Source organism: Nothobranchius furzeri, chromosome 15 (genome assembly GCF_043380555.1).
Source record: "Nothobranchius furzeri strain GRZ-AD chromosome 15, NfurGRZ-RIMD1, whole genome shotgun sequence".
NCBI classification, from domain to species: Eukaryota; Metazoa; Chordata; class Actinopteri; order Cyprinodontiformes; family Nothobranchiidae; genus Nothobranchius; species Nothobranchius furzeri.
The window spans coordinates 53,152,083-53,178,222 of NC_091755.1; the positions used below are offsets into that span (position 1 = coordinate 53,152,083).

The window sequence follows — 26,140 nt, forward strand, 5'->3', positions numbered from 1 at the left end:
GAATGTTTTCTGAGAATTTTGCGCCGTTCTCGTTTCCAGCAGGTCACCTCACCGGCTGACTTTGTGAATGCGTAGTAAAAGCTTTTTTTTTTGTCTTTGTGCTGATGCGCCTGTCATCCTTGTGGAATGCAGATTAAAAGCCCTCTGTCAGGTACCGAATGGCTCATTCGGGCTCTTAGCCATGGAGAAAGCAGAGACAGGCTGACTAGATAAAAAAAAAAAAAAAGCTCTTCTCTGGTGGTGAGCCTACTCCACTTGGAAGCATCCATGCCAGTATGGGGATATTTATCCTTGGAGAGAAGAGGAGTTGGTTGGCTTGGAATCTATTTATTCATTAATATCCCGTAAGTGTGAGTTTTTCCATGGTGGGAGCACCAGTTTGTGGAAGTGCCTGGAGAGATCCCTGAGGAGCTGATTCATTGATCACTGCCAGCCCGCCACCATGACTGACTCTCACTTGTCTGGTTCAGCGGGAAGCTCCAACAGCAGCTCTCCTACCACCAGTGACTGGAACATCACCGGCAGCGGCCCGTGGCTCTTGGCTTTCATGTTGACCGCCATCATCCTGGTGACGGTCTGTGGCAACATGCTGCTCATCGCGTTGGTGTTTGCCCATCGCTCTTTGCGCTGCACCTCAAACTGCTTCCTGGTCTCCTTGTTCTTCTCTGACCTGATGGTGGCCACAGTGGTTATGCCCCCCGCCATGCTCAACGTGCTCTGTGGGACCTGGGTGCTGTGGCCTGCTTTTTGCCCGGTTTGGCTCTGTTTTGACATCATGTGCTGCAGCGCATCCATCCTCAACTTGTGCGTGATCAGCCTAGACCGTTACCTCTTCATCATCTCGCCACTGCGCTACAAGCAGAGGATGACCCCACCTCGTGCGTTACTACTGGTAGGGGCCGCTTGGGGGTTGGCAGCCTTGGCTTCTTTCCTTCCCATTGAGATGAAATGGCACAGTTTGGGCCACGGGAGAGAATATTTACTGATTCCCGAAGCCAGCAATGGTAACATTAGCTCGTTCTCTGAAAAACTGCATCCTGATACCCATTTTCAGGTTTCACCATCAGGAGGTGTGTCCTTTCAGTGCCGCCTGCAGGTCACCTTGCCCTTTGCACTGGTGGCATCCGTGCTCACCTTCTTCTTACCATCCAGTGCCATTTGCTTCACCTACTGTCGGATACTTCTGGCTGCACGGAGGCAGGCGAAGAGAGTTGCAGCACTTAGCCACCCTCTGCATCCGCATCCTTCTCTCGAAGAACCTTCCCGGCCTCCTTCACCAGGGAGGCAAGCTCAGCAGGATGGATACAGCGGCAGCCACCATGGACCTCCTATGTCACAAAACATACCGGTAAGGAAGACTAATCAAATTCCCTCTGGGATTAATAAAGTATTTTTGAATTTGAATTGAATTGAACTGAATCAGCAGAGGGTAGTTTGTATATAGTAAAACCCCAAGTCGGTCCTGACAGGTCATCCTGAGCCCGGTTTTGTTGGAGGTTTCTTCCTGTTAAAGGGGAGTTTTCCTCTCCACTGTCGCTACATGCTTGCTTAGTAAGGGGATTGCTCTAAATTCACTGACACTAATCAGTGTCTCAGTGCAGTGTGCTGGTTTTCATTAAAGAGCAAGTCACCCCCAAATCAACTTTTTTTTCCTGATAAACTACATAAATGTGTGTCTAATCATGCAACAGACACGTGTAGTCAATAGTTTAGCACTTTCGTGCATTTTAGTTAAAATTAGAATTTTCTGCCTAAAACTGTCAGTGTTGTGCCGTTGTCGGGTAAAAACTCTGCACTGCATTTGAATTTAAATCTGCCTTTGCTATTGGCTAAGAGGTACCCTAGAATGTTAGCTGGTACCATATGATGTCACAATGTCATTGTGAGCCTGTGTGTGTGTCTATATGTTAGCGGCTCTGCCCTCTCTGTCTGCTAGGCAACAGCATTTGTTGCATTTTTCAAACAGGAAGTAGGAGTGGAGCAATACTCTGGTAGGGGGTGACTTGCTCTTTAAAGAGCAAGTCACTCCAAATCAACATTTTTTTTCTGCTGATAAACTATATAAATGTGAGTCTAATCGTGCTGCAGACACGTGTAGTCAATAATTCGGCACTTTAGTGCATCTTAGTTAAAATTTAAATATTCTGCCTAAAACTGTCAGCAATGCACCGTCGTCAGGTAAAAACTCAGCACTGCATTTGAATTTAAATCTGCCGTCGCTATTGGCTAAGAGGTACACTATGATGTTAGATGGTACATTATGATGTCACAATGTCGTGAGTGTGTGTATTTGTTAGCGGCTCCACCTTCTCGGTCTGCTAAGCAACAGCATTTGTTGCATTTTTCAAACAGGAAGTGGGAGTTGAGTAAGAATCTGGTAGGGGGTGACTTGCTCTTTAAGTACGAAACTTTTAGTTAATGGAATGATGAAGTGAACTCAAAGCACTGATAAGTAAGCTCAGCTGGAAGCTGAATTCAATCAAAATGACAAAATGTTTAAAATATACACAGGGCATTCTTGTTTTTGCTAAAAAGGCACCCTGACCTTTAACTAACAGGATTTGAGCTCGGTCGGGAGCCTTGTCGTTGACATTTATTTATGACATAAAAGTTTTCACGCACGCTGGAATTGTCTCGTGCTATTTTCTGCAAATTTATCATTTAAAACTATCAGATAAATCACATTACAATGATCCCTGAAAATACCTTTATTTTTTAAACAGTTTATCTGCTTTCTTATAAGAAACTTTGTTGATGTGAAAAAGACCTTGGGGTGCTGTTGAGTGCTGTTACTTAAATGTAGTAGATGCCATAGAGAGTGCATCTCCTGAGTGCACCACAAGATGCAGTGCAAATTGGTTTTCAAGCATCTGTCTGCAAAGATGAGAGTAGTAACAAAATTACACCCTCAAAGGTCACTGACCAGCTCTTGCTTTTTATTTAGTCGTCAGATCTTCCTAATGGAATCAGAAGCCTTGGCAACCCTTTACAATGGTGGTCCCATAAAGTAATATTAGTGCATTATTAAACATTTCTAAACAAAGGGCCCCCTTATTAATGCTGCAGTTATTGTTGTCCTTAAGGTTAGGACGAAGGGCCATGGGGTGTCTGCTTATTAATGCATTACTTAATATGGTTAAGCAGTTTGCCAACTCCGGGCAGGGAGAGAGGTCCTTCCGCAAGTGGCGGAGTTTAAGTATCTCGGGGTCTTGTTCACGAGTGAGGGAAGGAGGGATCGGGAGATCGATAGACTGATTGGTTCGGCGTCTGCAGTGATGCGGACGCTGAACCGATCTGTCGTGGTGAAGAGGGAGCTGAGCCAGAAAGCCAGGCTCTCGACTTACCGGTCGATCTACGTCCGGCATGCCACTAGCTGGATTTCCTACGCCCTTGATGGACCTTAAGCATGAATAGGCTGGCATTAACATAGGAGAGGCTAGCCATTAGCATGTCTCAGAGAGTCACTAGTCAGCTAGTGGCCAGCCTAGGCACGCTAATATCTAGCCTCTCCAATGCTATTGTCAGCCTATCCATGGTAATGGTCCGTCAAGGGGGTAGGAAATCCAACTAGTGGCCAGCCTAGGCACGCTAATGGCTAGCCTCTCCGATGCTAATGTCAGCCTATCCATGCTAATGGTCCGTCAAGGGGGTAGGAAATCCAGCTAGTGGCCAGCCTAGGCACGCTAATGGCTAGCCTCTCCGATGCTAATGTCAGCCTATCCATGCTAATGGCCCGTCAAGGGGGTAGGAAATCCAGCTAGTGGCCAGCCTAGGCACGCTAATGGCTAGCCTCTCCAATGCTAACACCAGCCCGTCCAGGCTAACGCTAGCCTATCCATGCTAATAGACAGCAGAGGGAGTATGTGAACCAGTCAATGACCAGCTGAGGGCTGCTAGTCCCTAGCGTATCTAGTAGTAACGCCGGTAAAGGTGCTATTTCTCAGTAAGCAGCGCCAGCCTCTCAGTTACCGGCGCCAGCTTATCATTAATCAGGTCAGTAGTTTGCTTCAGAATTTATATAGCCTCCTGCTGCTGGGCAGTAGTCTTAATTTTGGCCCCCATACCGCACCATACGGATGCTGCCAGCGCGACCCGGGCGGAGACTGGACAGTGTTTATAAAGTATAGTTTCTAGTTTTCCCCTCTATGGCAAGGATACATCACGCTATGGATCCATTTCCTCTACAGTTACAGCCATATTTCTTCACTAAGGCTAATTAGCTGTGGTAGCCATACTGGATTGAACTGATTCCAAAAGTTATCCAGTTGTGAAAGTGACTGTGTGCTACTACAAAATAACATTTTAGTTCAACATAGATGTAACTGATTGAGTTGAAGCTACTTTTGCATTTTGTTGACCAGTCATGGCAGCCATGATGTACGAACAGGGTTGGGTGGTTGGTTGGTGGGTGGGTGGGCGGGTTGGACGGACGGACTTTATTAATCCCAGGCTGGGAAATTGCAGGGTTCGGTCAGAGGATACATTTATACATTGTTAAAGTTATAAAAACTTTAATATCAACATGAGTCAAAAAACAAATGATGAAAAAAAAAATCATTATTTAAGGGGACAAAATGCTCGTCTTGGACGTGTTGCCTCTTGGACTAACTTTGCTGTTTTGACTTTTCCCGTCCGTAGCCGCCTGTGAACAGCGAGCGGCGTCTGGCTCACAGGCAGGGTCGGAGGGCACTGAAGGCCAGCCTCACGCTGGGGGTCCTTCTGGGGCTCTTCTTCAGCGCTTGGTTGCCGTTTTTCATCACCAACATGGCTCAGGTCAGTGAGTTCATTCAAATCTCCACGCTCTTATGGAATAGCTCTCACACTCGTTTTCTTAAACACGGATCTGTGGAGTGTTCATGAGAGGAGTGAAAAACGAGTTCAAAAAGAATAACAACTGAAAGGCAAACAAGAAAAACACTTGGATACAGATCTATTTTTGTATTGGACAGCCTGAGCGTCACAGCCTTGCCAAGCCAACGAGGAAATAGATTGGCATTTCAGCTTCATATGTCTGACTCACTCAGCCTAGAAAACAACTCTCTAAAGCACCATTTACAACTGGCATTGTTAATTTGGACTTGATTTTGAACTGAATACACACTTGCTACTCTGGGATGAAACAAGGAAATGCCATGAAGACCGCCAGAAGAAGAAAAGAAGCCTAATCTAAATTGATAATGACACTTATCCTGATTTTCAAGCTTTGGACGATCGAGTCATTTCGACTTCCCATCTGTGCCCTCCTCTTCCTGCTCAACACAGAGACTTGACTGAGTCTATGTGCTCCTTTCTTTTCACACTCAATGTGGTGTGTGACCCCCCCCCCCCCCCCCCCCCCCGTCTCCATCCCATTCCCACCGCCTCCCCGTCTCGTCTTGATAGGATTGGAAGCTCCACTCCAACAGCTGTCTCCTCCTTCACCGCCGTGGAAACACTCTCCGTCCACGTCCGCCATCGTCAGACGAAAAGGAATGAATGTTTAGCGTTGTTGAAATTTTGTGGAGAATGTTTTTAGTTAGCGAGGAAGAAGAGTCTGTCTGGAAAAAATAAGAAAAGTCTGGAAAGGATTTCTGCAAAGAAAAAAAGTGGATGAAAGGAAGAAAATTTTTGGGGTATTTTAAAAGTAACGATAATTCAATTCAATCAATTCAAAAATACTTTATTAGTCCCAGAGGGAAATTGATTGCTGTAGTATCAGAATAATAATAATTATCAAGTCATCAAAGAGTTGTTGTATATTACAATGGCTGTTGGCAGGAAGGATCTCCAGTAGCGGTCAGTGTTGCAGCCAAACTGAAGAAGCCTCTGACTGAAGACACTCTTCCGTTGTTGGACAGTCTTGTGAAGAGAATGCTCAGGGTTGTCCATCATTTTCTTGATTCTCTGGAGAATCCTTCTTTGCATTATCTCCTCCAGCGGTTCCGAAACTGCCGATACTCTGGCTGAGTCCTTGAAAGGGCTTGGAGTTCCTCCATCTTGTTGGCCAGTGATCTCACATTGCCCATTATGATCGATGGAAGAGATGGTTTGAATTTCCTTTCTCTGTCTCAGTTTTGCTCCCGTTCTGCATCCACGCTTCTTGAGTTTTAGCTCATTTGGGATTTGTGGCTTCAGTTGAGGTATTATTTCAGCCTTTCCAATGTTAATCGGCTACTCCCGATTGTAAACCAGCTTGTTGCCATGGTTACGCATCATAACAAATGCTCAAAAGTGAAAAAAGCTAAAAAAAAAATAGCAGTAAAAATCCTCCAAGCTTCACAGCACCAGAAACAGAAAAGTAAAATGTCCAAAAAATACAGTTTTTCTTCAGAAACATGAAGAAAAAAATGCCCAAGAAAAGGCAAAATTTACATATAGTCAACAGAGCTACTCCAACATAAAAAATAAGAAGGATTTATAGTTTACTTGTGACGTTTCTAATATGACTTTGAACACATTTTGACATTTCAAATTTAATGTCCAAAACATTACCAAGAGAAAATATAAATTCAATTAAAACAAAAATATATTACAGTTTACAATATTCATTCAAATTAGTTACTTCTAAGAATCTTTGACTTTATTTTATCTCCAAATTAATAAATTCTAGAATATACCTTAAGCTTTTTCTTTATATTTTATAGTTTATATTTCCATTTTTTCTGCTCCTTTTGGTTCAAATTAAGTAAACTATTTTCTTTTGAAAAGTTAACAGAAATAACTAAGTTATAAAAAGTTACAGGATTATTCTCATCAAATGACTCAAACATTGTGATTCTTTACACTTTTGTACTATTTGTAAATGTCCTAACTTGACCTGTCAGAGATGTGATTCTTAAAATTTTTATTAAATTTTCTTTTTTAAACTTTCTAAAGTTTTTCCGGTTTGCTGCAAACAAAATATCTCGTGGATTTTAAAGTTAATTAAAAGTCTTAAGTTACACAAAAATATCTGTATGATACATTTTATCACCTGTTTAGTCAGTCGGTCGTGGTGGATGGCTGCTCGTACTGATCCGGGTTCAGTCTGAGGTTTCTTCCTGTTAAAAGGGAGTTTTCTTCTCCACTGTCGCTACATGCTTGCTTAGTATGAGAATTGCTGTAAAAACACTACAAGTCACTGACTCGATGCAACCTGCTGGTTTCCTTAGAAAACGTTGAACTGAACTCAAAGCACTGGTACGAAGAGCCTCTATTTGACACTATATAAATAAACCGAATATCTTTAACTGTATTCTTTACTATTTTTTACATTTTGAAGAAAACAGAAAGACCCGAGTCTTCCTTTAACACCTGCTCTGTTTTGGACCCTCTTCCTCCAGGCAGTGTGCGAGTGTGTCCCCCTCGTGCTCTTCGACGCCATCACCTGGTTGGGTTACTGTAACAGCACCATGAACCCCATCATCTACCCGCTCTTCATGCGGGACTTTAAGAGAGCTCTGGCTAAACTGCTGCGCTGCTGTTCCTCACGATCACCCCGGAGACCGTCGCCGGCGCTCTCCATCTCTCTGCGCAACTCAGGAGAGCCCAACGTCGCCAGCAGCCCCCCGTCACCTCTGGCCTCTGACCCCACTCACCCCCCTGCCACTGCCACGGACGCCGTAAACCTGCTGGATGCGGAGCATGCTGCGATAGAGCTGCCTCTGCTGCTCCCCAATCAGGTGGACACCCTGGGTTAAATAACTGAAGCAAATAAGCTGAGTCAGACAGAAGAGTGATTCACCTGCGTGTTCAGAATTTATAATCCTACTCAATATGAGTTAAAAGGATAGAAAGACTTGAAAATCAGATTTTAAATATAAGGAGACAGCTCAGAAAAGTTCACACATTTCTCATGATGCTTTACAGTTATCAGCGCTGGTACAACAGGCTAATTAAGCTCTCTGGTGAACATGGTTTCCTGTTTCTCTGTGCAGAACGGAGATAAACCGGCTACAAAAGCAACACGTTTGCTGAGCAGCCCCCAGCCATATGGAAACTGTTGTATTATATTCATAGCAACCAGAGTGAAAGGGACGGAGTTGTCACGGATTTTGTAACTAAACCTGCAAGCTGCGCAGAAAGCAGAGGTATCCGACATCGCGGCACTTTTAGACAACAAATGATCTAATTAGCAGTGAACGAGTGTTAAATGATTACATCAGGAAACCATAAAGAAGTGGAATCAAAGCCACTGGTGCAACAGATTTCCTCTAAAAGCTGCAAGAAGGAAATGATTATTGTTTTCTTTGCTGAAAGTTGGGCTGCTTTTTTTCATCCGACTGCTCTTCGATCCAGTGCGAGTCATCCCAGCTCCACGAAACGTGCTCATCGTCCAGGTCAGCCTCCTCTACGCCGCCACACCTGGCGCTAAAGTCAGAGGACACGTTGTCCTTAGTGGTGTCCTCCTCAGAAGGAAGAGACACTTTGTGTTGAACTTGACATTCTGATTCCGTCTCATCTAAAGAGTCTAACAGGTCTGATATATCAGGGATGTCCCACCCGTTACCCGGGTCGTCCTTCTCCAGAACTTCTTCCTGCGTACAAGTTCCAACCATCTCAGCGGGGTTTTGCGTCGCGCCCACACACTGCTCCTTGGTTTCGCTGGGATTGTCCATCGTCCCCGCGGACATTTTTACAGGCAGAGGAAGAACGAAGGAAGCTCCCGGGACTTCTTTGGTGGGAACTCCTACCGCCACCAGGATGGTGTCCATCTGACGCATGTAGTCCAAGTGACCTTTAACCTGGAAACCAGGGTTCAAGTGTAAATCAAGGTGTAAATTTACATTTTGTGAAACTGTAAAAATCATTATTTATCATTAGAACCATTTATGAATCAACAAATGTTTGATACTTATTCTACATTATGTTAGGACACACACCTAGTTTGTGTGTGTGTGTGTGTGTGTGTGTGTGTGTGTGTGTGTGTGTGTGTTTTCTGTCCTTGGTTGCTGTATTTACATCAACAGGCCCATTTCCACTATTAGAACTGGAGTGTCTCCATTTCACCCGGCCATTCCAAGAGGATCACTGTCAGGGAACCGATGTACCTGAACTGGGGTCCATACTCAGAAAGGCCCAGCAGAGCCGCTGGGCGGGACTTGTGGTGAACTCACATGGATTGGTTGTATCTCAGTGGGAAATGTCCTTGTGAGATGTGGAAAAGGAAATAAGCAATGTTCACTCATTTTAAAATCGCCTTTTCTAAAATACCAACGCTGAAAAATGTGGCGGAAATCCCCCACAACAATAATTCACAGCGTTTGGTGGTCTCCTACAGAGCGCTGTTTCTTCTGCTGCTTTTTACGTCACACAGATTCTCTCTCCGCCGCCTGAACGGATGTACGGCGTACTTTCGCAGAATTAAACTTTTAATATCAATCTCCATGCATGCCTTGTGAGACTCAGTGATGTTTCTTTATTTAACCAGATGAGTCGATTGAGAACTCATTCTCATTTACAATGAAAACCTGGCCAAGAGGCGGCAGCAACAGACACATAGCTAGCTTTACAACAAAGAACAACAGACAAGACAAAAATGAAGCAGTTAGACATAAAGACAAAGGACTGTTCTCATATACAGTATGTACAAGCAATCAAAACGAACATAACAGTCTTTAAGTACTCAGAAGCAGGCACACTGATCATACCACTGCAATGAATTTTTGAAGGTAGATGATGGGATGTAGGGCGTGAGCTTCAGTGATTCTTACAGCTCATTCCTGTCGTTGGAAGCAGCAAAATGGAATGAGAAGAGGCCAAAGGAGGTGTGAGCTTTGGGAATAACCCAATGTCACTCACTGCCTAAACAGTTGCAGTACGCTGATGTCTTAGCAAAGTCCTGAAAGGGCCGACTTTGAGAGGACCGAGCCGACTATTTTCAGTCGCCGTCCTCGTTCCCAGAAATCTTAAAGAGGAAACGCAGCTGCCGCTCTTCTACCCTGCGCGGTACAACAGGAAGGAGGTGCAACCACTCAAAGTAAACTCACTCGTGACATTTGAAGCCAAACAGAATTAACACGCCCCCTGGTGGTAGGCTTCAATATGCATGTTTTAGCAACATTTTCCATACTAAACAAATCAAATGACATGAAATCCCATACAATACTGAGTCCTCTTGTTTCAATATTAATATTTCCAATATAAACAGGAAGGGCTGTGCAATATGGCCTAAAGGTTCACCTCGATAACGGTACATGGACGATAACTGCACGTATGCACTAAAGATATCCACTAGATGGGGCTGTCCTGTGCATTACGTTGAGTCCCGTTGCCACGTTACTGGAGGTGGGGCAGTTTTTTAAGGGACACGAACGCCACCAACCTACTCACATCTTTTCGTCGTCTTTGTCTTCCTCCGCTTATCCGGGTCTGGGACGCGGGGGCAGCATCCCAACTAGGGAGCTCTAGAGTGTCCTCTCCCCGGCCTTCTCCACCAGCTCCTCCGGCAGGACCCCAAGGCATTCCCGGACCAGATTGGAGATGTAACCTCTCCAACGTGTCCTGGGTCGACCCGGGGGCCTCCTGCCGGCAGGACATGCCAGAAACACCTCCCCGGGGAGGCGTCCAGGAGGCATCCTGACCAGATGCCCAAACCACCTCAACTGGCTCCTTTCGATCCGGAGGAGCAGCGGTTCTACTCCGAGTCTCTCCCGAATGTCCAAGCTCCTCATCCTATCTCTAAGGCTGAGCCCGGCCACCCTACGGAGGAAACTCATTTCGGCCGCTTGTATCCGCGATCTCGTTCTTTCGGTCATTACCCAAAGCTCATGAACATAGGTGAGGATTGGGACGTAGATCGACCGGTAAATCGAGAGCCTGGCTTTCTGGCTCAGCTCCCTCTTCCCCACGACAGATCGGCTCAGCGTCCGCATCACTGCAGACGCCGAACCAATCCGCCTGTCGATCTCCCGATCCCTCCTACCCTCACTCGTGAACAAGACCCCGAGATACTTGAACTCCTCCACTTGAGGTAGGACCTCTCTCCCGACCCGGAGGTGGCAAGCCACCCTTTTCCAGTCGAGAACCAAGGTCTCAGACTTGGAGGTGCTGATCCTCTTCACACATCTTTTAATTTTTTAATGCCAGTTTATTGATATGGGGAAAATGAAATCAGTTAGTTAGAAATTCCGATAACAAATGTTTGATTTATTGCCCAGCCCTATGGGAACGTCAGGCCTGTATACATCAGTGCAAACCCCCCAAAACATCAGACTGGAAGTCTTCCTTCAGGTTTATGAAAAATACAAAAGCTGCTACGGTAAATAATTTCGATGTGTTGTTAGTTAAGCGTCCTAATCCTGTTTTAACAGCCCTGGCTCTCACCCACTATCCTGCCCACTGCATTATCATTTCACACATTTTATCTAACACAATTCTGTTTATTTTATACATGCTGGAGTCTCTGATTCCAAGATTACAAAAATATGAACAAGAACACGTGAAAATACTTTTAAAACAGAGCGGTACAATAACAAGAGACACAGAGGTTGCTCTGACATGAGCAGATTTCTGAGATTTTATATGTATGGTCTGACAAAATCCAATCTGGGTCATGAATCCACCTTAAAAACTTTAGGTTTTATGGTGGAATCTCACTTTGTTATCAGTTGGACGAAGAAGCTATGTCAGACAGTGCTCTTCAGGTGGAATGGGATCAAGAGAAAGTCTGAGATTCTTGAATGAAACCTTCCAGTGAGCATCTGTTACCACGGTAACAGGATCAATACATTTAATTACTTTTCTTTCTTTAGAAAAGACCCCCTGGTTTCCCTAAACCTGGAAAAAGCGTACTGAAAGTGTTTCACAGCCTTTTTTCTGGAGTCCACCTCAGCGCACCTGTATGGAGCTTCAGTCATGTTTTTTATTGGTTCCCTTAAAGGGACTTTACGGACTATTGAATTTTTATGCTCGCGATTGCCCCCTCAGGCCAAAAGCGTAACGACAGCTTCAATAGTAGGCTCGTGCACGAGGCGTGCATGCTGTACGTGCACACTCCTTAATGAAAATATCAGCTGAGACAGTCCCATGTGTGTGTGTGTGTGTGTGGCCCGGAGGACAGAGGACAGGAGAACGTGCAGCTAATTAATTAAATAATTTGGTTCTGTACCTTTCTCTTCAGCACAGCCGACAAAGGTGTATGATGGGTCAGTCCTCCTGCATGCTCAGATCATTCCCTTCCCTTGCTTGAAAAATTGTTCCAAAATGAAAGTTGAACCCACATCTTTTTTATCTGTGAATTCAATGCCGTTCGGCGAGTCTCAAATAAATATTTGGGCATCTTACTGTAAAAAAATATACCATTAATGTAACAAAGAAACTAAATAAACTACGTTCACATCCAGAATCAAACCCAGGTCTTCTGCATGGGAGTCTGACGTCTTACTAGGTGAGCTAAAGCACCAGTAACATTAAATGTATCTGTAACATTTATATCCTTGATGACAGCTGAAACAACGTCAAACCAAAGAGCGATTCGAAGCGAAAATGGCTATTTTGTTGCTAATTTGCAGGAAATATCTAGAAGAAATTTCTACAGAAAGAAGCTAAGGGTCCTCAGAAATGTAGCTAGCTTTGTCACTAGGCGTTAGGAACAGCGACAAAGTGGCACTGCCTCTCTCTCTGCTGCTAAAGCTACGGATAGCAAACGCTACGGGCTATGTCTGAGCGTGAACACGCATGAAGCAGCCTGCTCGACCCGAGCATCTCTCTTTTTCTGTGATTTTACAGAAAAACAGGCAATCACAGTAAAAATGCCAGGGCTCATTCTACAGGACCAGGGCATTGCAGGAGAATGTATGAAGAAGAAATTTATTATTTCTATTCATGTTTTGGCTGTCAAACTTCCATAATGCCCCTTTAAAGAAAATGCTATGGCCTCACATGGTTTGATCCAACAATGAGAATTGTGATCTCTATAACTGATGCAACTTCAAGGACAACGTATTTGCAGCTGTGTACTGTAAAGGCTTGATTTCAGCAGTGAAAGTCGAAAACAAGACAAGAGATCAGCTTAATTGTCAAAAAGATTTAGATCTAACAGTAACAGAGGAGTAATATTTTAGCTGGGCTAAAATATCAGATCAGAAGGGAAAATATTTAAAATTCTACCGCAAAACAACAGTTTTTTTGACCCTTTGATGAAGCCTTCACTGCAGACTCTTTATTTTGGTTGTTTGGTGAGTGTTTTCTGAGTTTGTAACGAAAAGCTTCAGTCACATGACGTCACATATCCAGCTGACAGTACCAGAAAACAGAGTGGCATTGCATGAAAGTAGTTTCTGCAGATCTAGCTGGAGGGCTGTTCTCCCGGCGCGATTTAAACCCAGAAATTTCCACGTTACATGCAAGATGAATAAATTGGCCTTGTTCTTTTTTCTATTGTAGATTTTTATTTTAAGAGTGTCAGTGAAACATTGCTGTGACTGGAGAAAATCCAGCTGAGGTCTTATTTTTTCCCCTAAACTGTGTTTGAAAATGCTCATAAAATCTCGAACTAAAAATTTACTGAGAAAAATAAGTGATTGGTTTAGATTTGACTTTTCCTCCTGAAGCAAAAGTTTCAGCGATCCCACACACTTTGGAAGTGGAAGCGGCCTGAATTGTGTGTACTGAAACTCTAATTTCCCTCTGGGATTAATAAAGTATCTTTGATTTGATTGATTGATTTGATTTACCTCTGATATCTGGCGTCCTTTCTGAGAAGAAAAAAACTGAACTGCAATATGTGACTTGTTTTTACAGTAAGAGCAAAAAGCCCCGAGCTACTGTGGACTAGGGATGCAACGATACCACTTTATTCCAAACCGATACGATACCGATACTTGGATCTGAATATTCGCCAATACCGATTACCGATACTGATACTTCTACCACACAAAAAAAATGCAATGATTTGGAATACAGATTTTATTTTCTTCTCTGCTTTCAACAGGAAAAGACTGTGAGGTAGATAAAAAGTAAAATATATGAATAGAAATCATCACAAAACTAAAATATTAGGTGAACAGAAATGACAAGTTACAGTGAAGCCATTTTCAAGCAACTGCATTGGTATCGGTTAACTTTTACCGATACCGGTATCGTATCGGTATCCGCACCAATACCGATACCAGTATCGTATCGGTATCCGCACCCACACCGATAACAGTATCGTATCGGTATCCGCACCGATACCAGTATCGTATCGCTATCTGCACCGAAACCGATACCAGTATCGGTGCATCCCTACTGTGGACCCACAATAAAGTCTTGCTCATCCTTTTTCTACACCATGAAAAATAGAGGACGTGTTTACATTTCACAGATCTGACGGCCTTGTGCGTCTACTGGATAGACACAAACAGTTTACAACTTTATTAGGCGAGATGCATTGATTCTGTTTATGTTTTAACGTGATACGGGTGGATTTTATCTTTGAAAGTGTGGCACTAATGCACCTCCATACATTTATAAGCTGACTCACCACAGACGAAAGATCCACGTTGATTATGCGCCGGTCCTGGATGTTAATCGGATGCAGCCCCGCGACAGACAGCTGTGCAGAAGAGCTGCGGTACAAATACCCCAGGAGCCAGTCACCTCTGGCAGGTAGAAAGTTTTATTTTTAATTACTAACCTGCAACAGTTTACAGTAAAAGTACAAACTCATTTTTCTTTACCTGCAGTATCCGTTCACTATCTTTCCAGCCACCACTTTTGCCATTTTCTCCCAGGATTTCGCAGAGCCGTCGACCGGAGCCCCCAGAAGGACCACGTCCTCCACTACTCCTTCACTACCTGAAGATTTAAAACAGATAATTAAAAAAAATAAGCATCAAAATGAAGAGTTTGTGTGTTTCTCAAATCTCGCGTGGTACCTTTAATACTAGCGAGCTCCTGTAGACAGTAGTAGATAACTCGAGCGCCGAGGCTGAAGCCTATGAGGCTGACGGGCCGCTTCCCCTTCAAATACAGACAGAAGACAGGCTCACTATCTCCATCTATCTGAATAGATTGCTCTGGTCTGTAGTTTGTGAAAACGAGCTCTTGTGCTGCTATTTTAGAGGGCAGAAGTTTGTCAGAGGAGTGCGGAGGTTGGAAAACAGCAGGTCTTACTCTTTAATATAAGCAAACGTCTTGTCTCTGATTGGCTAACAGCAGCACAACTCCACTGCTGCCTTCGTCAAACAAAGCCAGAATACTGTAAAACAAGATTTATTGGGTAAAAACTGATGTTTTGTATCTCCACAAATAACACAAGTGCAAATGAGTTCTGCCATGTGGTGGAGTTGCTAAAAGTTAGCTTCTGCTAGCTGAGATGTGCTCTGCTTCCTCAGTCACAGCCCAAGGTGGGCGGGGCCACGAATGCTCATTTCCCCATCTGTTTCCTTTCTGCAGCTAACGCAGACAACGAGGGTTGAAGAAACTTTTAACGTTGGGCATGCAACTTCAGAGCGACCGATCGTATTCGGACAAGCATCACACGGTTTCTCGGAGAACGAGACCTTTAAGAAACTAAAGTTACACACAGATTTAAGAGCTGATAGAATAAGAGAAGCAACAGTTACCTGCTGCCTGCTTCTCAAAACCTGTGCCAGATGTTTCCCCACCTCCGCTGAGCGGTTCAGACAAACACACCAGGGGTTGTCGATGACACTGGCTGCAGCCAACAGAGACGCGGGCCACGTCAGAGCCGTCACGATGCCTGAAATTTAAAAAGCAAGGTAAAGGATCAGCGCAGCAAAAAAGACTGCTGTGCTATTTCATACCTGAGAGCACCGTGTACTTCAGGGCCTCCTGGGCCACCATGCTGACCAGCCCGTCCAGCAGAGACGTCATGGCCGAGCCCAGATCCCTGAGGAAGCGCGACTCCCACACCAGGCAGTACTGCTCTCCACACTCACCCAAACTGCACCACGGCGCCTGGAACGAACCTGAAACACAACAGTCGTGCTTCTGAGAGGGAAAACATCGACACTTGAATGTTGAGTGTTTTTGCAGCCGTTGTGTGTGAAGGACTGAGCTGAGAGAGTGTGCTTTGGAGAGGTTTTGTTTCATATGAAAACAAAATGTTAGTGCTATTTAAAAAAAAAAGTATAATTAGAGGTAATTATAGTTGTAGTTTAAGACCGTTTAGCATCAATATCTGTAAAATAGACTTCGATTTGACGTTGAAGCTATTTTATGAGCATCTTTAAATTAATGTGATATAATCAACGTATTAAATTTGACCAAAGCGTTATACCTCTATGGCTGACGTACTCATCACATGCTATAACTTCAAATTATAAATACACTAAATAAGAGTGAAGGAAGACGGGAGATCAACGGGCAGATTGGAGCAAGGTCTGCAGGGATGTGGACCGGTGGCAGCTGGTGGAACAAACCCAGGAACCTGACTAAAACAATCATGCAATGAACAAGTTTTACAGACAAAGTTAATTATCAACCTTACAGATAAACTGATGATAATGCACAAATACACATGCCTACAACGTGAGCCTTTAAGAGCAACGGTCCATAATGTCCATTTTTGTCCTTATTCGCATTTTATTTTGACATTAGCTTGTCTTGAGTTTTCAGTCTCTGTGCGTCTCAATCGATCATGTGCTCAACGCACGCGCATGCTCAACGCGCAGTACTCACCTCCACCAGTAGGCGACACAAACGCAACACAGAAATTGAATTAGATATCCTGTTTTTGACATTATAATCATATAAAATGAGAACGAATACACACATCTTGCTGTCACAGCGTTATGTATATACAGCAACAATGAGTGAGTGTGAATGAGGGAGTGAGTGAGAGAGAGGGAGGGAGGAAAGGAGACCCTGCACCTTCTAGAATGCTAGCTACAGCGGGTGTATCGGCATTAAATTCAGTGACGCTAGTCGGCCAAAACCTTTCCACTTCTACCTAGCAACCATACACAATTGGCTGTTTACCTGTCATTCAGGGGCGCTTTTCCCAGCGCCTCGGGAGTGGTGATGGTGAGTGTTGGAGAAAACTCACTTTTAATTAGAAACAGCTGCACAAAATGATGTGCAAGTAATTCAGACTGCATTTAGGTGCACACACACAACTCACCAAAACCATCACATTTACAGTAAATAATATATTGCAGATTCTTTATTTACTTTTCAGATTTTCTCCCTTCATGTAAGGAAGGGCAGTCGTCTAGCACGCCCAATGGACGAGCTGCCTCTGACTCAGCCTGTTGTTGATGAACTAAATCAAACGATTTCCCCCACAAATTCTTTATTTAAATGTCATATTTGCAGTTAAACTCCATAAGCCTGACTTACTGTATTTACCACTACAGAGCCAGCCTGTCACTGCAATAGTCAGGTGAAGATGCTTTCCAGAGTTCAGCGGGAGGAATTTAAATTCTTCTATTGCCCCAACACACTTGTTCATCTTGTAGCCTGCAGAAACATAACAGCCAACAAACAACTAATTAAACCAACCACGCAGAGCGCAGGATTTGATCTCACAGGAAGATCTCTAGTGTTCATTAATCTATATCTACATTCTCAAGATGTTCAACTCCTCCCACGCATTATTATTCAGCGCCGTTACCAGTCAGTCCGGCTCCTGCTGCTCCAAACAGAGAGGCCATTATTGCGATGCCAGCAGCTGATCCCAGAGCAGCGGCACCTCCAGCCCCCAGCACAGCGCCGGCTCCTGCTGCCACCAAAGGTGCAGCCAGGCCACCTGTCACACCTGGCAAAGTGATGAGAATCAGAAACCGGCTGTCATAACTTTTTATTGTGGTTCTTATTGTGCATGTTGTCATTCTCTTTATTTGATGCTTTAAATGTTGTTTTATACTTATTGTAGCCATGTTTTAAAAGCCCATCTAATCACAAATGCTGCAAATGAGCTAAAAGCATTTTGCTACAAACACGGGGCTGAAGTAGTTTGTTTATGTCCTCGTATCCGTCTCTGCTGAATAAACATCTAGAGCAGAAGTTCTAACTGTAAAACTCCTATGTTTTGTATTTCTCCTGATAATCTTCAGGTAACATTTTCATGACCCACTACATATTTGAGATTAAAATTTTATTTAAGAAAAAATTCACTAATTTTTTTGTGATCTCTGTGGAAAAAAAGCTCTGGCGCCGGAACAAGAAGTGAGCCAGAGTCGAGATGAGCCTAAGACGGACATCTCGCCTCTGATTGGCTAACAGCAACATGACTCTACCATTGACTCCATTGGCTCTGCAACTTTGATGTTTCATCTCCACCAGAAACACAAGCCTGAAGGAGTTCTGCTGTGCGGTGGAGTTGCTAATGCTAACGTTAGCTTCTACTGGCCGAGACGCTCTCTGCTGTTTCCTAGACGCTGAACCCGCAACCGCCTTCTCCGTCTTGAGTCAAGATGGGTGAGTCCATGAATGCTAAGTGACAGCGTGACGTAGATCTGACTGGGTTTTCTAATCAGAGCTTTTCCTGCTGCTTTCTATAGACAGCTGATGCAGAAAATAGGGATAGAAGACTATCTTTACATTTAGCCTGCAGGCGAAACTTTGAGTACCCCGTCATATTTAAAAAATAACAATAAAATGGATTCTCAGTGAACTTAGCCCTTAAAAAGTAGAGAAATATTCACCAATCACAGTTCCTCCGCCCACTGTTGCCAACCCGATGAGGAGGTAACGCCGTAATTTCCTCCCTCTTTCTCTCCTCAGGCGCCTGGAGGACTCTTCTCTTTTGGAAATAAAGTAAAACAGATGATCTGCAGGAGTTAAAAGATTTATTTTGCATTTAACGTGTGACTCTTGTAATCCCTCTAAGCTAGGATGTGTAAAACAAAAGCACTATTTGTTTACAACACAGATCTATATTTAGGCCATCGGTAACTTTGGTATGAGGAGACGAACGTGACTGCTCACAGCAAGCTGCGTTTTTAACAGAAAATAAATGTGTCGTGCATTTTGAATGAATCAAATCTTCCACGGCTTACTCGCTCTCCTCTCCTGCTTCCCTCAGCCGTTCTCCCAACGTCTCCTCAAACTCCTCCAGCTGCTGCAGAGAGACTCGGAGCAAACAGCTAACGTGGCGGATGAGAACCCTCGCTCTGGAGTCATATTGACCTGATCACGTTACAGATCACAATGAGACAACAAGCTTTTCAAAAAAAAAATCCACACAAGTCTCTTGTTTTACAAAGATTCTTACCATCCTTGACAGAAAAGGACACCAGATCCTGTGGTTCAAACGGATAGCTGGTTAGATCAAGTTTGCAGAAATGCATGTGAGACTGTTGACACGTAAGACACTTTCAGTGTTTTGAGCCTCTTTTCAGATACCTGCATGATAGGAGTAGCTCCTGAAGCCAGCAGGGGATCAGCCTGAAGGATGGAGAGAAACGTGTCTGTGCCCTCGAAGCCCAGACCTGACAAAAAAGCCCCCATAACGGGCATCACAGACTCGTCCAGGTCCAGCCAGCAGACCAAGCCCTGCAAGAACTTCTCCCTGAAACTCCTGGAAAACAGAAAACAAAGTCTTCTTCATCACAGAGTCTCTGATGGTGAAACTACCCAGAATGTCAGGGTGACCTGATAATCTTCCCACTTGTTTTCAGAGCCACCAGACAACTGGCCCAAGGAGACGCCACAGATTGCAGCAAAGGCAAATCGGCTCTGTTCGGCTAACCGTCTGCTGATCATTTTCTCTGGGGCATCTGATTCTGCTCCGGCTCCTCCAGGGTCTGTGGTGGAAAACAGACAAAGCTTAACGATTTGAATCAGTCGCAACAGAGAAAAGTAACATCTCACTCCAGGCCAGGGATTTCCAATCCTGGTCCTGGAGGGCCAGCATGTTTTAGTTGTTTCTCTGCTCCAACACACCTGATTTCAATCAGCAAGTGAGAAACAGGCTTCTGCAGAGCTCATGAGCCGCTGAACAGGCGAATCAACTACTGAATCAGGTGTGTTGGAGCAGCTAAACAACAAAATCAATCAGGCTGGAGGATCAGCATTGGACACCCCTGCTCTGGTCCAAACTTAACCCAGAAACTTCAGAAGGAGGGTTATAAAATATAAAAACATAATAATTAGAAAATCTTTAATGCCGAATTTACAACAAGACCACAAACTTTAAAGTCAGTCCGTTCTGTTTGATTTTGCACAACTTTATTGCTGCAAAATAAATTTTAAACAATAAATCACCAGAGTTTTGAATGGGCTTCTTTCCCATTAGTTCTAATCTCGCCCAAAAGCGAAGAACTAGATTACTGTCTAACTTTATATCAACCCTCTGATGGGCTGACCTGGTTTCAGCTCGCCCAGGCTGCTCAACCGTGACCCACATAGCTGGTTTTGAGTTTGTCTAAAATATAGATGATGTTAATAATTTAGCACGGTTAACTATTGTATTAGTGGCTACAGCTGTCTGATAGTTAGTTAGTAAACAAGCTAACGGTACTGTTTTAACTTTTAACGAGGTGGCTAGCTTAACTTCTTGCTTTACCGCACATATAAAGGAGTGTAAAAAATAACCAACAGAGGAAATCCCGCTTTACCTGGTAAGAAATCGGTTTCGGTACCGTTCCGTTTTTCCTCCATTTTTGTGGCTGTCACAACTGACTGACTGAACTTTTGTTGCGTTCAAGTGTTCAACTCGAGGCCGGACATTACAACGTTTAATTAGGTGATTTCCCAAACTATCAATGCATCAGTTATATTACTTTAAACAACACAAAATAAGTACATGAAATACTTGTTAATGAAGTTTAAAATGCCTTACCTGTTGTTATTAAAGTTATTTTTATCGTTACTTTCCGTCCAACAATTAGACGGAAATTATTTTCGAGCATTTTTAAACGCACCACCAGAAAGCAGGATAAAAGTGACGTAACTTCCACGTACTATCTCAGCGGGTCAGAAATCCTCACTTGTGAAAGTTTTATACGTCAAAATAAGAAGAATTTTTAATATAAAAGTTGCACATTTGGTATAATTGGACCAAGAAGGATTCATCATTTCACACTGATGCCAGAACCCAAGTATCCAACAATATGAGTAAAAAAAAATCTGTCAAAAAGAAGGAAACTACTGAAATCCTGCAGTGTTATGCATCTGTGGCCAGTAGGTGTAAGTGTAACTCTTATTTTGCTGCCTTTGTTTTAAAAGGTCTTTCATTGTTAGTGAAAGTGCACACTCCGTAAACTTTTATTTTACCCACCATTATATATGTAAGACAATTGAAGTGATATTTAGACGAAACATAAAAATGTGTTTTTTAAAAATTACCCTCCTGCTGTCCTCAAATTTAACATTTGTCTGGAAAAACTGAAGACTTTGCTTGTGACGTCTGATGGATATTTATCAAAATAAGGTTGCCTGCCTTTAACCAAGGACACTTTTTAAAAAGCACATTAGAATTTGTTATGAATGTGGTATGATTTATTTGTGCCTGTTTAATTTTAGAATGATTCTAAATTGTGAAAAGATTTCCAACAGGAAAGAAAAGGGCAAGACATTCATAATAAAACAACCCAGATCTAATACACAATTTACTATAAAAAGTTGTATTTTAGAACAGATCAGCGTTTCAATTAAAATTATTAAACGTTTTTTTTAACTAACAGATTATTATAGGTTAGCATGTCACATTATAATAAATTCGGTATGGTATACACTCACTGGTCACTTCATTGGGTACACCTTAATAGTACCGGGTTAAACCCACATTTGCCTTCAGAACTGTTTTAATCCTTCATGGCTTGAACAAGGAACTGGATTCGTCAGATTTTGGTCCATAATGACATGATGGCATCACGCAGTTGCCGCAGATTTTTTTCGGCTGCACATCCATGATGCAAATCTCCCGTTCCACCACATCTCAAAGGTGCTCTATTGGATTGAGATCCGGTGACTCTGGAGGCCATTTGAGTACAGGGAACTCACTGTCATGTTCAAGAAACCAGTCTGAGATTATTTGAGCTTTATGACATGGCGCATTATCCTGCTGGAAGTTGCCATCAGAAGATGGGTGCAATGTCATCATAAAGGGATGGACATGGTCAGCAGTAATACTCAGGAAGGCTGTAGCGTTGCAACGATGATCAGTTATTACTTAGGGCCCAAAGTGTGCCAAGAAAATGTCCACCACACCATTACACCACCACCACCAACCTGAACCGTTGATGCTAAGCAGGATGGATCCATGCTTTCATGTTGCTGAGGCCAAATTCTGACCCTACCATTCGAATGTCGCAGCAGACATTTTTCCAATCTTCTATTGTCCAATTTTGGTGAGCCTGTGGGAATTGTAGCATCAGTTTCCTGTTCTTATCTAACAGGAGCGGCACCCGGTGTGGTCTTATGCTGCTGTAGCCCATCTGCCTCAAGATTCGATGTGTTCTTCTTCCGGCTCTTGGAGAGTACAGACGCTTTTTTTCCCTCCTCTCCTCCCTATCTTATCCCATGGTTCTTTGTCTGTCTTTGGGTGGACGGCGCTTCTGCATTTTTTCTGGAAACTGGAAACTGGAAATTATTAAAATGGACCGGGTCAGTTGGTCTCTCAACACGATTGACAAAATTTTTTCAATGATGAGAATGGGAGAAGGGGCTCCCGGTTGTCCCTCTGGGACAGAGCCAGCTGGGTATATCATGGACTCCTGGAAACAGTGGAACCTGATCTGCCTCTCAACTGTCTGAAGAGGATTCTGAAGACGTCTGGATATTCGTGGTGTTGGTGTCATGTTTCCTGCTTTTCGGCCTGAGTGGTTACCTGGCTTACCGGAAAATTAATGAGCTGTCGAGGAATATTGGCTCAATCCCAGAGCTCAGGGATGGATTACACCGCGCTGTGAATGCACAAACTCATATAATTGTCGAGGTGAGTCGTAAGCTTGGAACTTTGGCTGATTCAGACTCTGGCACAGAAGGTTGATGCCATCAAGGATAGAGTTGACGGATCAGCGCGGATTGGGATAGATTAATAACGCTATTATTGAATTCAGAGAGGTTGAGGACCAACAGAACTTTAAGACAGAGGAAATTATCTCTGTCTGGCCCCAAAACAAGTTTTTTTCTGAATCTGGTGCCCTTGAGCCTGTGAGGCTGAAGTGAATACTCCCCCCACAGAAGAAATGTGGAATGCTGCCGTCGCCATGGCAACTCTGTCTCCCTATCCCAGCCTGGGCGGGACTGCGACCGGTGAAGGCTGCTGAATCGTTACAGGAGTCACTGTGCTCTCTAAACCCAACCACCTCCCTCCCCTGTCCAAACGGAGGTGACGAGCCCTGCTTATCGTGGCTGCATGCACTGATGTGTGGAGAGTTCCCAACCCTACCTCCCCACCTAGTGGACACTTATGTTGTGTTGTCAGAAGTCTGTTGCATATCTGTCTGAGGTGTTCTTTTGCATAGCAAAGCTGCCCTCCCTGTGGAGGGTAACTCTGAAGTGCCTTTTTTTCCCCTCCACCTGACCCAATCGTCATGTAACCCTCTGACCTCTATTAAGGAAGCGCGACTCGGGTTGCGAATGACCACAATCACCAATTCTTGTCATGTGTCTATGTCTACAGTATGTATGTATGATCTCAGAATTGTGTGTACTGAAACTCTAATTTCCCTCTGGGATTAATAAAGTATCTTTGAATTTGAATTGAATTGAATTTGAGTTTTGCGTTCAGACATGCTCTTCTGCATACCTTGGTCGTAACGAGTGGTTATTTGAGTTACTGTTGCCTTTCTATCAGCTCAAACCAGTCTGGCCATTCTCCTCTGACCTCTGGCATCAACAATGCATTTTTGCCCACAGAAATGCCGCTCACTGGATGTTTTCCAATTTTCGGACCATTCTCTGTAAATCCTAGAGATGGTTTTGTGTGACAATCTCAGAAGATCAGCAGTTGAAATACTTCCATCTGGCACCAACAATCATGCCACGTTCAAAGTCACTTAAATTACCTTTCCTCCCCGTTGTGAAGCTCTGTTTGAACTGCAGCAGATTGTCTCGATCACGTCAACATGCTCAAATGAGTGGCCACCATGTGAATGGCTGATTAGTAATTTGCAGTTAGACCGGTGTACCCAATAAAGTGGCCAGTGGGTGTATTCTAGATGTCATGGTATCATGTTGAAACTGAATGATTCTGTAACAAACTACTGAGTGTTAAATTGTGATCTATGAGAAGTTGATGGAATTATAGATAACTATTTTTGTTTTAATAAACTTTAGGCAGCTGAAAAGTACAAATATGTATTTATGTTAGCATATTATACTTTGATTTTTGCTGTAAAATATAAATAAAGCTATTTTACATCATGTGAAAATAATGGACAATTAATGTGTCAAATCTCTGCAAAATAATTAAATATCAAGGAGTAAAGGAACCAGAATAACAACTTTATATAAAAAGTTGCAATGATACTCAACAATCTCGGTTCAGCTGATCGGTGTTCTCATTGATATTTCCTCTTTAGGTATTGTTTGTCTGCTCCTCTTCCACTCCCTTCCCATTTGCTTCATCAGCTCTTCCTCCTTTATGTTTTCCAGTTTGAATTCTTAGCAAAAGACCGTGAGACCAAGCCTAACGCCGGAAAAGTGTCAGAATGTGTGCTACACCTCCAACCGGCTCTCAGCGTGGAAGAGCAGTCAGAACAATGTGGGTTCTTTGTCAAAATAATATCCTGGCCTTGTCACGTGGAAATCTGCGAAACCTGCGTGAGCTGAATTCATCCGTTTGTGAAAGGCATCCTGTTTATACAGCCTGCTGAAAACACTCAAGAGTACCATAAACAAGTCTGTATCAGGCAAAACAACGGCTAAGTTATTAATGATCTGCTGCGTTAATGTGTTTACTTATTATCCCTTATTTTGTATATATCTACATCAATTATTTGTGAAAATTAAGACATATTTAGCTTTTTTGACTAATTGTAACAAGAGAAAACTGTTCTACCCAAAACTGATATTTCTGAAATGTTAGGATGTTGGAGAGGAGTAGTGGGAAAAGCACACACCCCTGAGGAACACCTGAGCTGATTGTCCAGGAGTTGGATGCAAATTTCCTCAATTTTACACAGTAGAAACATTTGTCAGCGTTTTTCTTCCCTTTTTATTTATATATTTTTTTATCTGTGCTGTGTTATTTGGGCTGCTGTAACTGCATTTGGTGCTGGAGGATTCAATCAAAAAGGGAAAACCTCCAAAAGGTTAAACTCTGAATAACTTTTGGTGTTGAAAAATGACAAGCAGTGATGGAAAAGATAAAGCAAGCTTTAGTTGTGGAAATTTGCCCCAGGTTGAATTTAATGTGAATGAAAGAGATTTCATGTTTTGTTGCAAGATGTTGATGTTTTCCCCAAAACTTTAGCAGCGTTAATGACAACTTTTACATATATTTTCACACTGTACGGGCGTGGCGCCGGTTCCTGGCTGTCATCCACCCGGGGGACTCCAAGACAACAGGAGGCGTGGAGCCATGAAGAGGGTTATTAGATGATGTCAGCAGACACCGGGTCACTTTTTGGAGATAATCCAAATGCAGATTTGTTTTCTGCTCTGTACCATTTCTCTACTTTTCTATATATGAATCAAGCCATCACTGCCTCGTTGTTTTTATTGACGCACAGCTGTGGTAAAGTTAATGTGATTCCCATAGAGCTCTCCAGGCGTCTCTCACCTGTGAGGGGATGAACCAGAAAAGGCGCCGGGCGGGGTCCTGACCTGTGCTGCAGCCCCAGCGTCTTCTCCTCTCACTTAAAATGTCAAAACATGTCTGATTAGTTTTCAAGATGTTCTGTTTAAATTGATGCATTGTCATATTTTATTTAGTTTAAAATGTAATAATGCATGATGGGAGAAATGTGATGTTAGATCCCTTAAAATGGTTTTGTTTGGTTTTTTCCCCCATCGATATCAGATTATGTCTGTATCAAAAATTAGGTGTTTGTCCATATCGATGCATTAGAAATCTGTAACAAAGCTGACACGGGACATCTCCAATCTCACGGTTTTCAACCTGATGCCAACATTTGAATAGTTTTCTGTCTTTTTCAATTAATACCTTTTTCAGATCAAAGCTGAAAACATCAATCAAGGAAAGTGTAGAGATGAACAAATCCTAGTCATAGTTAAACATTTAATGAGTTTAAATCTCACACAATGTCCTGACTGTGGCTGCTGAGGTAACTGGGTCAAACGTTTAGAAGACTAAACTTTGCATTTATTCCACTTGACAAAC

The 26,140-nt window shown here is 43.2% G+C and overlaps 2 protein-coding genes across 4 annotated transcripts; one reads left to right on the forward strand and one right to left on the reverse strand.

Annotated features, from left to right (window-relative positions):
• Positions 1-315: 315 nt before the first annotated feature.
• Positions 316-7,694, forward strand: htr6 (5-hydroxytryptamine (serotonin) receptor 6). The gene is made up of 3 exons (XM_054746147.2): positions 316-1,348; positions 4,639-4,773; positions 7,302-7,694. The coding sequence occupies exons 1-3, from the start codon at positions 443-445 to the stop codon at positions 7,656-7,658; spliced, it is 1,398 nt and encodes a 465-aa protein (XP_054602122.1). The 5' UTR covers positions 316-442; the 3' UTR covers positions 7,659-7,694.
• tmco4 (transmembrane and coiled-coil domains 4) lies at positions 7,694-24,424 on the reverse strand. 3 transcript variants are annotated; one of them, XM_015968500.3, is made up of 14 exons: positions 24,331-24,424; positions 19,517-19,652; positions 19,252-19,426; positions 19,121-19,148; positions 18,906-19,035; positions 18,552-18,649; positions 17,519-17,662; positions 17,245-17,364; positions 15,708-15,872; positions 15,507-15,643; positions 14,817-14,901; positions 14,619-14,736; positions 14,423-14,540; positions 7,694-8,702 (listed from the first exon to the last, which is right to left on the reverse strand). In XM_015968500.3, the coding sequence occupies exons 2-14, from the start codon at positions 19,609-19,611 to the stop codon at positions 8,196-8,198; spliced, it is 1,920 nt and encodes a 639-aa protein (XP_015823986.3). In that variant the 5' UTR covers positions 19,612-19,652; positions 24,331-24,424; the 3' UTR covers positions 7,694-8,195. The 3 variants fall into 3 exon arrangements, with proteins under 3 accessions (XP_015823986.3, XP_015823985.3, XP_054602121.2); XM_015968499.3 differs by lacking the exon at positions 24,331-24,424 and adding an exon at positions 20,466-20,567; XM_054746146.2 differs by lacking the exons at positions 7,694-8,702; positions 24,331-24,424 and adding exons at positions 8,950-9,105; positions 20,466-20,567.
• Between the last annotated feature and the right edge of the window lie 1,716 nt (positions 24,425-26,140).